The sequence below is a fragment of the Cuculus canorus genome, chromosome 17 (assembly GCF_017976375.1).
Source record: "Cuculus canorus isolate bCucCan1 chromosome 17, bCucCan1.pri, whole genome shotgun sequence".
NCBI classification, from domain to species: Eukaryota; Metazoa; Chordata; class Aves; order Cuculiformes; family Cuculidae; genus Cuculus; species Cuculus canorus.
The window spans coordinates 9,107,903-9,121,363 of NC_071417.1; the positions used below are offsets into that span (position 1 = coordinate 9,107,903).

The 13,461-nt window shown below is 42.1% G+C and overlaps 1 protein-coding gene across 2 annotated transcripts; it reads right to left on the reverse strand.

Moving 5' to 3' along the window:
* Positions 1–2,524: 2,524 nt before the first annotated feature.
* On the reverse strand, positions 2,525–13,232 carry USP30 (ubiquitin specific peptidase 30). 2 transcript variants are annotated; one of them, XM_054082514.1, is made up of 13 exons: positions 13,097–13,232; positions 12,340–12,449; positions 11,512–11,694; positions 10,420–10,523; positions 9,478–9,576; positions 8,700–8,739; positions 8,353–8,447; positions 7,748–7,807; positions 6,555–6,641; positions 5,889–5,969; positions 4,627–4,846; positions 3,842–3,947; positions 2,525–2,789 (listed from the first exon to the last, which is right to left on the reverse strand). In XM_054082514.1, exons 1-13 carry the CDS (start codon positions 13,153–13,155, stop codon positions 2,525–2,527), a joined length of 1,509 nt encoding a protein of 502 aa, XP_053938489.1. In that variant the 5' UTR covers positions 13,156–13,232. The 2 variants fall into 2 exon arrangements, with proteins under 2 accessions (XP_053938489.1, XP_053938488.1); XM_054082513.1 differs by having other exon boundaries at positions 8,700–8,742.
* Between the last annotated feature and the right edge of the window lie 229 nt (positions 13,233–13,461).

Here is a 13,461-nt window from a genome sequence, read left to right on the forward strand (position 1 = left end):
TGAACCTCAAAGGGCTGGGTGTCAAACACCTGCAGGGGTCTCTGATGCTTACAGTAGGCTTGCGAGTATCTTGCACAGCTTAGGACCAGGTCTGAGGTGCTGATACTTGCTTCCTTCCTCACACTGAGGATTAAGTCAAGACGTCTACTTCTTCCTAACAGTGAAAGCTAGAACAAATGCTGACTACTCAACCCTCATCTTTATAGCCCTTGAGGAAGCTTTCAGAGTAAAGCTGCAGCTGAGCGAAACAGAGCAGTTTATCAGTGTCATACAGCAACTGTGCTTTCATTCACATCAAAATGACCCCCACTGGAATGCAGCTCTATGCAAAAGAAAAATATACTGAACGCGCAAGCTTTCAGTAATATGTGGCTTCATGTCCCTGTCACAAGCTGAGGAGTTTAAGACTCAGTCTGTTGTGTGCGTATGTTCTGACCCACCTCCAGCATTACCACTTTCTAAACAAAGCGACCTGTTCAGATGAACTTTTAAAAAATGCAGTTAAAAACTCCAAACAGATGCTGTTGAGAATGGGTGTTGCAGAATTTACACTGCTGGCAGTGAAATGGGTTGAAGATCTGAGGTACAAACAGACCTGCTGGAGTTTTGCATGATGTTTTTCTTTAGGTGACACTCCACACTGCTTTACTTTCCCTGCTGCACACTCGTGCTGCTTGCAGTGGAGGACTTTCACCTTCTGCAAGTCCATTAGGTCTTAGTTCAATGGCCAGGGTATTTTTGGCATTTTGCATCTTTCTAGGGTTTTTTTTTGTTGTTTTTTTGTTTTCCTTACTGTTTTTCCATCACTTAAAATAGAAAAGTTAAAACTATGCTACTGCTAGTCTAGTACAGACAGGGAAACTTCTCAGGAACAGTAGGCTGGTGGGTTTATAAAGAGTATTTTATGTACTCTGAGCATTACTTGGAGCAGGAATTGTGATCCACGCTCTGGAATGATGAGTTGTATACAGTTTTTCACATACATCCATTACCACTCCTGTTTTGGCTGGTTTTGAGCCTCCCATTAAGGAACTCTGAATGCCTATGAGCTTTGGGCAGCAATATCAATCTATGAGGTACAAAGTTGGCCTAAAAACATAATAAGTTGTTACTATTTGAAAACCTAGTTGCTGTTTTACACTGAGAAAGCTTATCTGATTGATTAGTCTTTATTTACCTCCAAGTTTACAAGGATAAAAAAGAGCTAAAAATACCTTACATGATTTCTGTAATTTAAAAGCAGTCAAAGTATCATTTTTACTGCTTCTGTCTTGGTGCTTTGTTTGGGATTTTGATTTTTTTACACATTAAACAATCTAAAGCAGCAAAGTACACCTTACTTCTACTTGTGTGGCGATCTGCATCATAGTGACACCAATCTTTTGGGACTGCTGTACTGCTTCATGAGACAAGTGCATGTCCACCAGCCCCGATTCAGTTGTGCATACACTAACTCACGAGGGTGCTTGGGTTGCTCTACAGCTCAGCTCACAGTCACAACCAGTACCAGCTCTAAAGCTCAACTGTAAGCCAGACCGTGTAGCTGAATGGTTGATGAAAAATGGCAGTTTTCAGCAACAAAATAGTGAAGGGCAAGTCTAGAACACCGATTACAGTAGCCTGGAAATCACAGCATTAAAAGTTGTTGTCAATACTACAGCAACCCTTATCCAACAGTTTCATAGTGACTAAGGTAATTACAATACTGATCACGAGCAAGTGCTTCTGTCTCTTGCTTTCAGCCATATTCCAAAGAGCAATAAATCAGGGTCTTGGATTTTAACAGATAAGAAAATCATCTTTTCTCCTGGAAAAGGGAAGCTGCAATTTGAATCAGAAGTACTTCTATGATTTATAAAGAACTAAGATAATAGGAAAATGATGTGGACAGGGAAGTAATTTTTGGATCATGCATGTTGCATTGAGATGCCTTACTTTATTGATTAGCTGGGATATTGAGAGAAATCTGGCTCCGTTAGTAGTTCATCCCATCACCTCGAGACATTTACCAGGATGCAATGGATGTGCAGTGGACTCAGATAATGGGAATGTAGCCATTCAAATTAGTACAAGGCACTTTGTTTCTTAAATCATTGCCTTTGATAACAGCAGCTTCCCATCAACTGCTTCTGGGGCTCCCCTACTCAGAAACATCTGCAGTGAAATGTGTAGGATTCAGCATCTCCCTTTGAAAACTGACATATGTGTCAGAACAGGGAATGCAGCCTCAGGAATTCTGTTTGAAATGTCTGTTTCAGAGCTGTGATGTTAACAAAATTGCTACCTAACAGCATAAATACTTCTGTAATACAGATACACTTTGGACTGCGCAAGGGTAGCAGACCAGCCTCGGGTAGCGTAAGTTTGGTTCAAAACACAACTGCCAGCAGGAGCCAGTCTTCGCCATAGAGAGAGGGTGAAGTTAAAGGGCCTGTGGTGGGTTATTTGCATAACAGACAGGAGGTGCAACGTAGATCTCATTACACAAAATTTGTCAGTTTTTATCTTCCTTCTTCTCTTTTAATCACTCTTCGGCCCGAAACTGTAGGCTTTGGTGCTGTACCCTCGAGTGAACACGCTCATAAAACAGCAGGTAAGCACTAGAAGAAAGGACTTCCTGCAAACTAGCTTTGCGAACAGTGTCATCCGAAATCCATAGCCACTGGCTGCTGACAGAGAGTGGACTCTTGGGAGATGGTGGAGAGCGGCGGTAGGTCACAAAGTGTCCAGAGTGCATGTCTCCATGATGAACTACAACTGCCATCAGACGATAAAGGTATACGGGGGAACTGAAGGACAAATGAGAAAGGAAAAAGGGTCAGCAGCTCTTGTGGATCACACGCACACCAGGAGCAACCCCACTTGCTTTGTCTTCAATTGCAGTTTCTTTTTAAGAGTAAATAGGTGACTTCACATGAGACAGAGTACCTTGCAATCACTTTTCAATGTACTGAGTCTTCACTGCAGCGCTGCCTTATTCTGTTATTGAGAAAACCAAACCATTTCTTTTAGGAGTTTATGCTACAGAGGGCTACATTTTGTACAGCATAACTGAATTTTGCAACAGCCTCTTCCATCAAACCTACCACTGTGCCAGCATTTAGTTCTTAAAGCACTGTTATTGGACAGAAGAGCTATTCCAAAATAATGTGCTTTTAACAGAAATGAAGTAAAATTGCAGCAGGTAACCCATAGCTAACAATGGACAGACTTTCAAGGACTTCCTTTAAGCACAAGATGTTTCCAGGCTTCTTATTTCACACACTGACGGTGGGAATTGTCTGGTTGATGGTGGGGACAATGGACAGAGGGAGTTAGAAGTAGTATAGAACTATCGTGGATCACCAGCATGAAATAGTGCATATTCTCAAAGCCAAGAAAACAGATTATCAGAAGAAGCATCAAGGCTAATTTACTCAGTAGAATCATGGCAGCTGAAGCTTAAATCAAGCTGGTTAAATATAATGTTTGAGAAAGAAATCTGTAAGATCTATGGATTTCTTGCAATAGTTTTAAAATTGGAGTAAAAAATGAAAGGAAGGGGTAGAGGAAAGTGGCAAGAATAAGATAATGGCTCCTCATAAGGGCAATTTACTGCATCGTGAACCAGAGAAAGAAGATTTTGAGTTTAGCTTGTAATATGCTCTACTTTTCTAGGGGAGGAAAGGAGCCAAGGAAAACCACTAAAAATTGGCCAAGAGAAAAGCAAAGAATTTCTGCAAAGGAGTTAGGAAAGATGTTAAATTCTGTGACTTTGCAACCTGATAATAAAGACAGAAAAAGGGAAGACATAATTGAAAGGGATAGAAAATAAAGGATAGGGTACAAATCTCTAACTTACCTGCATTCAGGGAATGCTACAAGTGGAAAAGTTCCCGAGGATGTTAATGAAGGGGAGCAGGCGCCATTCATAAACAGCGGTTTAGTACCAGGTGGCTGTTGCACATCTGCAATAGAAAGCAGACATTCAGTAATTTAACTTAAATGCTACTGTTAATATTGCTAATCACAGTGCTTCTGTTCCTGCAGTACCTTCCACAGGGTGTAAAGGTATGCTTTACTTATGTAATACATTACACATCATAATTCCTTAAGAGATGCAGAGGAATATGATATGCAAAGACAGCTGTAATTATTTTCACATGATGCAAGTATAAAAATAACCATGTTTACAAAATCCCAAATAAACAGAATATTGAGCCGTCTGCATGCCAGACCTGCTACAGCTGGATTTTCTTGTTGTTTTTTAAGAAGTTACTATTCCCAGTGTTCTTTCTATGCTTGTCCTGAAGCCTTAGAAGAGATCACTAACAAGATAATTCCTAGGACAAGTTCAACATTCCATCATCCTTTGGACATCAAAGACTTGCAAGCTCTGTGCTAGCTACAATTTTTTTGTTTGTTTATGAAGTTTTTTTAATAGTAGAATCAAGATAAATCTCAAAACTGAACTGTAACGTTGGAACAGGGTGTCCTAATGCTTACTGGGAAAGGGATTTCTACCTGTCCTCTTTGCACAGATCCAAATAAAGACCAAATAAAGACTTTTACCTTATTCTGCAGATTACAATGTTTTAGCGCTGAAACATGGAAATACCTGATAGATTTCATTTTCAAAATAAGTACCTGAAGGTTTTACTGCCATCCCATCTTTTGTACCAGGTGTTGTGTCTTCAGAGGTTTTCTGATTCAACTCATTCTGGCTTGATTTATGAACAGGGATGCGGTATTTGTAGATGTCCATGGTGAGGAACTCATTGAACTGTACGTGTTCGTGACGTTTCAGAGGAGTGCCTTGGTTTGACCAGCTCAGTCGTTGCAGATGGATGCACAAACACTGAGGGAGCTATAACAATATTTCACAGAAAGAGAGCATCAGATACATTTTAAATTAAGAGAAACAGCTGTTCAAGTTAAAAGCACACTATCTGAACTGGTGAGTCTAGTGAATGAGGAAATACATCACCTGAACTGTTCCCTGATACGCTACTCTATCTGCGTGTAAGTTTATCGGCAATAGGATCCCTAACTCACAGCTTTCTTGAGATCTCTGCTAACTCCATGACTGCTCTCTCCCCAGGCAGCAGGATAGACAGCTGACGTTATTGGTTTTCTCCAAAGGGAAGCAAAATTGATAAAAAATTCATGCCTGTTCCTAAAAAGCCTGCCTGTCCATCGCATTTAGCTTATTGATCTTAAGGTAGAAATGAGGATAGGGATTTGTTGGAGCGAGTTGTTATAAGACGTTTGGTAATACTCCGTAAGTAATGGCTTTGCACAGCGAGAGTACTGAGGGGAGAATGTCAAGTAGTTATAAATAGCTGACATTCAAAGTCATGCCAGAGTTAACCTCTAACAATAAGTACATATTATTATTAATGGCTTTTTAATTACAGAGCAGTGCCCTGTTGTCCTCTTCACTGTGTGATTACAAAGAAAAAAGGTAGAGGAGCTTCTCATAGAAACTGCACCTGATGTTTAGCACCATATTTGCTTGTCGAAACCAGCTTTATTGAGAACATTTTAATTTCTTTGAAACACACAATTGCTAAAGATGCTACCAACACTGCATATGTGAATCAGTTCACTTATCAACGAAATCAAGAATTAATGCAAGATGTATGAATTGCCACTGAGCAAACTCATGTTTAAGTGGTTTGCTGAATAATAATAGAACAGTCAGGATCTTTAAGATTTAGAGTTTGATGTGTGGCTGCATTGAGGCCTCAATGCCTACCAATATTTGACAAACAAGCTTATTTTTTCAAGTAGAATATTAAAGTAGTCTAGTAGCAAGAAGCAGGCATCAAGCAAAGAGAAAAAAAAAAGAAAGAAATTACTGTATAATAAAATTTAAAAATAAGAGTTGGAGGGTTAGTTTGACTCACCTTTCCTAACTTTAACTGCTTAATGAATGTTGTTCTCTGTTTTTCTATGCTCTGTCCGTTCAGAGTCCCTTCTGCCTGAATCTGAAAGAAAAGGATAAAAATAAAGCCATTTGATAATCTGCTGTATCAGGTAATAGTGCAGGTCTGCACACTGACGACAAAAGCAGTTGTCTGTCTAAAACGATACTCAGTACATTAACTACACTTTTAGTTTTCTAAGAACTTTCTTAGGAATTGATAACGGATTGATTTCTAAACCAGAGTCAATCAGAAATGAGCATTTACAGAACAAGCCCAATCTCCAGGTTTATGTGCGGCCATGCACCATTTCTTTTTGTTTTCAAACAAGCCACTTTGGCTCTGGGCTATCGTCAAACTACAGGCAACTGTGAAATCCTGTTTAAAACATCAGAACAGAACAAGGATCTAAAAGATCTCAATAATGCCTGGTAATTACAGAGTAAAATACTTGTAAATTTCATAATATTAGTAATAAATAAAGCTTCAAAATATTCTGCAAGATAAGAACTCCCATTTTAAAGATAAGAAATCCCAAGCAGGCTAGAGGCTTTCCTGAAGTCACGAAGAAAGAAGCAGAAAACTGAAGCCATAATTCTGTCAGCAGGCTTAAAACTGAGCTAGATTATATCAATTAAAATGACTTACTTTAGTGCAGTTGTCACACACAACATCCTTTACAGATTCAGAGGAGATGAAATGATGGAGGCAGTGGTCGAGTGTCATAGGACGACCCTGAGTACAAAAAAACCAAATTATTGGCAGTAACGTTAGGGTGTGTATCACGGAATTGTGTGAAAGAGTTTTCCATAACCTCATCCATAGGAACGAGTGAATTGCAGACTTGTGTCTTGAGAAAAGTGATTAAATGGCTTTGAGTGTAAATACTGATAAGGTGACTGTGGGGATCCTCCCTCATGCTGGATTAAACATGGTAAACATCGCAGCCTGTACATAAGAGTAATAGCTATGACTCCCTGTGCGACTCCTTTAGCAGGGTTTGAAACTACAGATTCCCGGCCCTGTTACTGTTTTCTGTAAAGTCCCAGCATTCTGTGGGGCACTTTAAGCACTCTGACTCTCTGCCTGTGAGAACTGGAGCATTTAGGCACTACTTCCCATTTTTCCTCGCAGATTGTGCTACCGACTGCCAACTATGAAGGGCATCATTTTCAGTGATGGTGTAAAATAAAGCACAAATAGCAGAAGATCCAACCCTAACTGTCCAAGAGTGCACTCTGTAGGTACCAGTCAGAGTTTCTGTAAGTGCAAGTAGTTACCTCTTGTCTGGAAAGACAAATCACTAGCAGACACTTAAAAACAAACCGCTATAGTTCAAAGATGTCCTGCACATTTTGCCCAAAAAATCTACTATGTTTAGGTATTCAACATTTATCAGAGAGCCAAAAAGAAACAAAACCAATTCCTAGTTGAAATCACTTGACTCAAAAGCCTGTACTGGGTAACTTGTGTACTGTCACCCCAGAGACAGAGCCCCCAAAGGTCACCTTCCAAGCCAGCCAGAGACAGCCCTTGGGATACAATCTGGTCTGTTCAAATTAAGCAGAAAGGACAAAATACTCCACCAGAACGAACAGAAGATGCTGTTGGTGCCAACAAAGTCAGGCTTGTTCTACTAATTGGTAATTTACAGCAACACATTAGGGATAAGGTACTGTATTAGCACAACAGGGTCGTTTATAAAATGGCAATAAAATAAGCTGTAGCTCCTCATTTACACTTAGGCTTTAGCATCTTAAAAAGGCACCAGTGAAGATAAAGCTCTGACAACAAGGCATTAGGCAGACTGGCAGGATCATGCATCAGTGAAGGCTACGTACCCACACTGCTGCGGGAATACTCAGTGAGAGACTGTCGAAGGTATCGTACCGCACAGGGCTCTGCAGGAAAATATTTCACATATCCAGTGAGCTAAAATGTATGACAGTCCCAAAACCACCCAGCCTCACAAAAGATGGACACGTGCCCTCTGCTGTCCATGATTATCTGGTGGAATAAGGCCAAAACCACTGTGCTGGGGAAGACCTGATGCAGGACACGAGGAGCTATTTCGCCTCTTTCTGCCAAAGCTGCCCCTGCTGGCTTAAATTTGTTTCCAAGTGTTTGGAAAGTGAAAGTACTAAACATAGTCTTAGGGTATGATCTACAAGTAAGGCTTAGTTTCTCTCTGTTTTCTTTATCCAGGTTATCATCATGTCTTTACTCTAAATAACTGGACTGCAACTTAATTTGGCTTTGCACATGCAATCCCACTACCGCGTGCTGAATGAATAGTCCTAAAACAGTACCAACATGCATGGATTTGCAGTATACCACAGCTGTGGTATTCAAGACTAAATAAAATAAGACAGCTATTACTCTATCTGGTAAGAGAGCTAATATCCCCACAAAGCAGCTCACGCTGAATTGCAAGACACACACATACCTGATGTTCACAGTGTTTGCAAACCATGTTGCTGGTCAGCCTTCCGTGAAAAGGATGCGGAGATTTCCAGTGATTTGTCACAGGGGGAAGAGACCCTGAAACACAAAGTTGGAATTGTATTTTCAATACTTCTGTGTTCATCACTACAATTCCACAATTCTGGACCACGGTAACAAAAGTGACTGCTCTAAAAGATGACTGTCCCACTGACAAATGATTAACATCTGTTTTACAGCTGAAGAGACATATTTCAGTCAAATAAAGACAACGATCAGTTAATATTATTCACTTAATAAACAAAGCAACTACACTATGAATATTCATATTGCGAATGGAAAAAAGCATACCTCTTGTTCTGCAGCTTATTTGCTTTTGGGTTATTTCTGGCTGCTACAGAGGAAGATAAAAGATTTCATTAACCCTACCTCAGAAACCACGAAGTATTAAATATGTCCTTATTTCATTCCTAATTTGCTTTTCTGACATAAGAACAATTGCAGGTGTTATAGTGTCTCTCTATATTTGAGGAAGACCAAAAAAACTGGTACGCAACGGATTTATAATTGACAAAAAGCACATTTCTAATAAAATTAATAATCTGCAGAATTCTCTGCCTCAGAGTACTAAAATAAAAGCGTAACAGATTTTATAAACCTTTTGTGTCTATTTTAGACAAAATGAGTAGAAATTTTCCATTTGCATCAAGTTTACAACTAAACTAAATAAGGTAAATTTCACCTCAGAACGGACTATTCCATAAATGCAGTTTTCAAACCGCTCTCATGCATCAGTTCTTACGGATAAGAATAACTGCTCAGAGGGCCTGCTGTTCTGTGCCAGTGTAATATCACAATCCCTGTATCCCATGGATTTAGGAATGCAAAAGCTCTCACTAAAGCGGAATCACTGTAAATTCAAATTAATTTTTAATTAATTACAAAAAGCATTCTTTACTCTTTAAATTGCCTGACCTATTGATTCCTTTCTATCAGAGTACTAAGCTTTGTAAAGGTAATGAAACTGTCTTCAGTTTCTAACAGACACTCCGTGCGTGACGCACTTAGGAGACCAGGCAGACTCCAGAAACGCCTCCTGACAATGAAATAACATTGGTAAAGAAGTCACCTCCAGCGACTGCACATCAAACAAATGTGTCACACGTGGCTGACGATCCCGTTCATCTTCTAATGAAGAGGTGAGGACATGAAATAGCTCATGAGCATCCTATTAAACAGAGGGATAAGAAAACCAAAATACATCAAAATATTCTCTGAGAGTACTGATACTCATATGACTACATCATTGCAGTGGGAAATTAATTACTGCTTAGAACCCACCTAGTGTATCAATAGGAATGACCTGCTGCACAAAAAGCTTTATCTATAAACCTGCACTTCCTAACAGCACACATTATTAAAAATATTCTGGGCCATATAAACTCAAAAGACACTAAAATACTGGAGGGAAAAAGAGAAATGAGTGCACAAATACCTGCTTCCCTTGATTTCAATAAAAGCATAATTGATATTTTTGCTGTCTGCTTTGGCTCTGAAATATAAGAGAACCGTATTTTTGAATTCTATGATTCTATATTTTATGAGTGAGATAACTGGTCGTGTTCATCAGCCAGCTGCACCTGACTTAGAGGCTGAACATGCTGAAAATGAGAACTGGAAGTCACGTATGTTACATTTAAATGAATTTGGCAATAACAGTGAAGTAGAGCCCGTTCCTCCGAGCAGGGCGGCGTGTGAGCACAGATCCACTATCTCCAGCAGCATCAGGGCTGCAGCTGTTCTGTTCTAATAGTACTGGCTCCATTGAACCAAATCTGAAGGTAATTAAGTGTGAACTTTTGAAGCAGCCAGGGTTTCCATGATGAATATGTAAGCAAACAAAAAACCTCATTCCTCAATCACACGGTTGTTTTCCCTTACTTTTTAAACTAGACCTTTTGCTACAGCAAAGAATCGGTTTCGACACTCAGGGCTATTAATAGCATTCTGTTATCCCATATCTAAGCATTGAGGCGTGTATCGGACAGTCTAACTGGGCTTCTGTAATCACCTGCTCTTCGAACGATGAGATCTGCCACCTATACATCCTTAGAACTTGTAACAGGCAGCTGGCGTCCAGGACATCATCTTCTGTTACCTCTTGACAGGATAAAGCTAGAGACATTGCATTTAGAAGTGTTAGAAGGAGCCACAGAGAACAGTTAGAAGACAACTATTTATTTTAGACCCTATGTTACTGAAACATTGCATAATTGATTACAGCAGTTATTCTTGATTGAGACAGGTAGACAACAGCAAGCTAGTAGGTATTAATAACCATTCACAGCTGATTCATACAGTCTCCCTATCTAATACACACACAAGGTCAAAGGTTTTTCCACTGATGCAGAGAGAATAAATTGCATAAACATTGCCCAGAAAGACAAATTTTTACTGGTGAACTGGGTAAAATCCTGTCACAGGAACCCCCGTATTAATGCTTCATCATCCTTACATCAGTTAAATGGACATGCTTAACTGGCATCATTTTAGTGTGAAAAACACCCTCAGCCAGGAAAACTTCCAGTAGGTTTCCCTTAAAACAAAGCCCTGGGAGGAAAGCCAGAGAGAGCCAGAAAATCACTTCAGCATTTTGAGTGCTTAAAGAGGATGGAACTGATGCATGGACTGAGCACAGGGGCAAGGCTGAAACAAGTCACCAAACTGGGCAAATCTATTAAACCCTGTGGCAGTGGGTTCCAGAACCACATTTTCAGCAGCCTTGTTGCCCTCTACCTCAATTTGTTCAACGTGCTAACAAACGGCTGGAGCAACGTGCACGACACTGGCTGCTCACTGCTCCTCGACTGCAGGCGAGGCAAACAAGACTTGAAGCCTTTCAGCTGGTGGCACAGGCACGCACAGCTTTGGGGACACGGGCAGCTGGGCCTGTGTAGTAACTTAATCCCTTTTGGGTTTCTACCCCGCTGTGAAAGCTGGTGGAATTTGGCCAATGATTTCAGTGTTAGTTGAGGGATATTAAAAAGAGAAGAATACAAGACCACATGAGCTTCATTTCTTGAGGAAAGGAGACTGGAAACAATAACATTCATGCTAAATATTTCCTTTTTCATTTATCCTGACATGAAAATGTTAAAAGTACCTTTTAGGAGATGCAGCAGAGTAAGTGACAGGTACCGATGCTCAGTGGGCTGGTTCTGCTCTGTCTTGTATTGAGCTGTAAACTCCTCCAGCCACTTGATGAAGGAGGGGCAGGAGGATAAGCCTTGCAGCAGGGAGTTCATAAAACACGTGTTTCCCAAGTTAAGGAGGCCAGGTACGAGCCCTACAGATAGAAGTGTAAGAGTTTATATCATAAAGTCTAGGAAAGCCTGAGTATTTTTGGTAGCAAGTGCTGTGTTGGGTATTAAAATCACATTAAAATTAAATTATTATTGTTTATTTGGTACTTGCACCCAATGGAAACCCCTGAGTGGCCGGGGATCAGCTCTGCTGGACCAGAGACTTCCACTTCTATTGCACTGACATCCAACAAGAATGCATTTATTTTGCATTCCACAATGCAAAGTAAAATAAAACAAAGCAGTTTGGCAATGAACTTATCACAGACACAAAAATACATTGAATGAGTCACAATTTTAGAAACGTATCAATCAACACATTAGGCGAGTAACAAGTCCTTTGTTCAATGCATATTTGGGTATGTTGGTGTTGTTTTGATGGTTGGACTCGATGATCTTAGAGGTCTTTTCCAACCTTAACGATTCTACTTTATATTACATTCCTGAACAGGAGCGTCCAAACTTTTATCTTTAGCAGGAAAACACACTTTACTGAGGTGCATCATAACAAATAGAAACAGGTGCACTGGTGACAGCTCAGAGAGAAGAGCCGAAACGCACCACGTTCTCTCTGGGCGCTGTTTTCCCTGAACCCCTGATTTTGCTCCCCCCTTCCCGACACCCCGCACCTCTCCGGCGCCGTCTCCTCTCGGTGATGGGCCCCCAAAGCACATACATCCCCGCCGCTATGGCAGCCGCCACCCCGCCGATGACACCCCAGTTCTTCATCACTTTATGCCTGAAACGGATAAAACAAAATCAACCCAAAGCACAGGGTGGCTGCAGGGCACGGGGAGGCTGCTGCAGGCTGTCACCCTCTCTGCCTGGTGGGGAGAAGGGGGGGGGGGGGGGAAGGGAGGAAAAGGGGAAGGGGGAGAAACGAGGAGAAAAGGCAGGTGTAATGGGGAGAAAACGGGAGGGGTGATGGGCAGAAAGGGAGGTGTAATGGGGAGAAAGGGATGGGTGATGGGGAGAACGGGGGGTGACGGAGAGAAAGGGAGGTGTAATGGGGAGAAAGGGGGGGTGACGGGGAGAAAGGGGGGTGTAATGGGGAGAAAGGGGGAGTGACGGGGAGAAAGGGGGGTGACAAGAAGAAAGGGAGGTGTAGTGGGGAGAAAGGGGGGTAATGGGGAGAAAGAGGGGTAATGGGGAGAAAGGGAGGGTGTAATGGGGAGAAAAGGGGGGTTGACGGGGAGAAAGGGGGGGTGTAATGGGGAGAAGGGGGGGTGACGGGGAGAAAAGAGGGGAAAAGGGGAGAAAAGTAGGGGTTGTAACGGGGAGAAAAAGGGAGAAACGGGAAAAGAATGGAAGAAGGGAAAAGGAAAACGGGAAAAGAAGAGAAGGGGATAAGGGAAAAGGAAAGGGGAAGTTCTCCCCTCCGCTGACCTGGCCACCGCCCCGGCCCGCAGCACCCGCCGCACCGCGCCGTCGGCCGCGGGCAGCATCGCCCCCAGGCCGGAACCTGCGCTCCGCGGTCAGGCGGCGCAGCGGACGGGACGGCAGCGGCACCGCCGGAAGTGGCGCGAGGGGGAGGCGGATCACGCGCCGCATCGCCTTTAGCAACGCGCGGCGGTTGCTAAGGACGCAGGATGCGGCCTGCGCGGCGATGGGGGCGGGAGGAGGATCCGTGGGGCCGGGGCTGCGCGGGGATACGGTCAGGGAACCACAGGATCGATCCCGAAATCGATCCCAGAGTCATAAGACTCATGGAATCCCAGAACGGTTTGGGTTGGAAGGGACCTCGAAGCCCA

Bases quoted from the DNA above. Each gene is read 5' to 3' on its own strand.
- USP30 (XM_054082513.1), bottom strand. From the start codon at position 13,155: ATGCTGCCCGCGGCCGACGGCGCGGTGCGGCGGGTGCTGCGGGCCGGG. The intron at 9,577-10,419 runs GTGATTACAGAA...TCTGTTTAATAG, and splicing joins TCTCATCGTTCGAAGAGCAG to GATGCTCATGAGCTATTTCA. The intron at 6,642-7,747 runs GTACGTAGCCTT...TTTTGTACTCAG, and splicing joins GTATTCCCGCAGCAGTGTGG to GGTCGTCCTATGACACTCGA.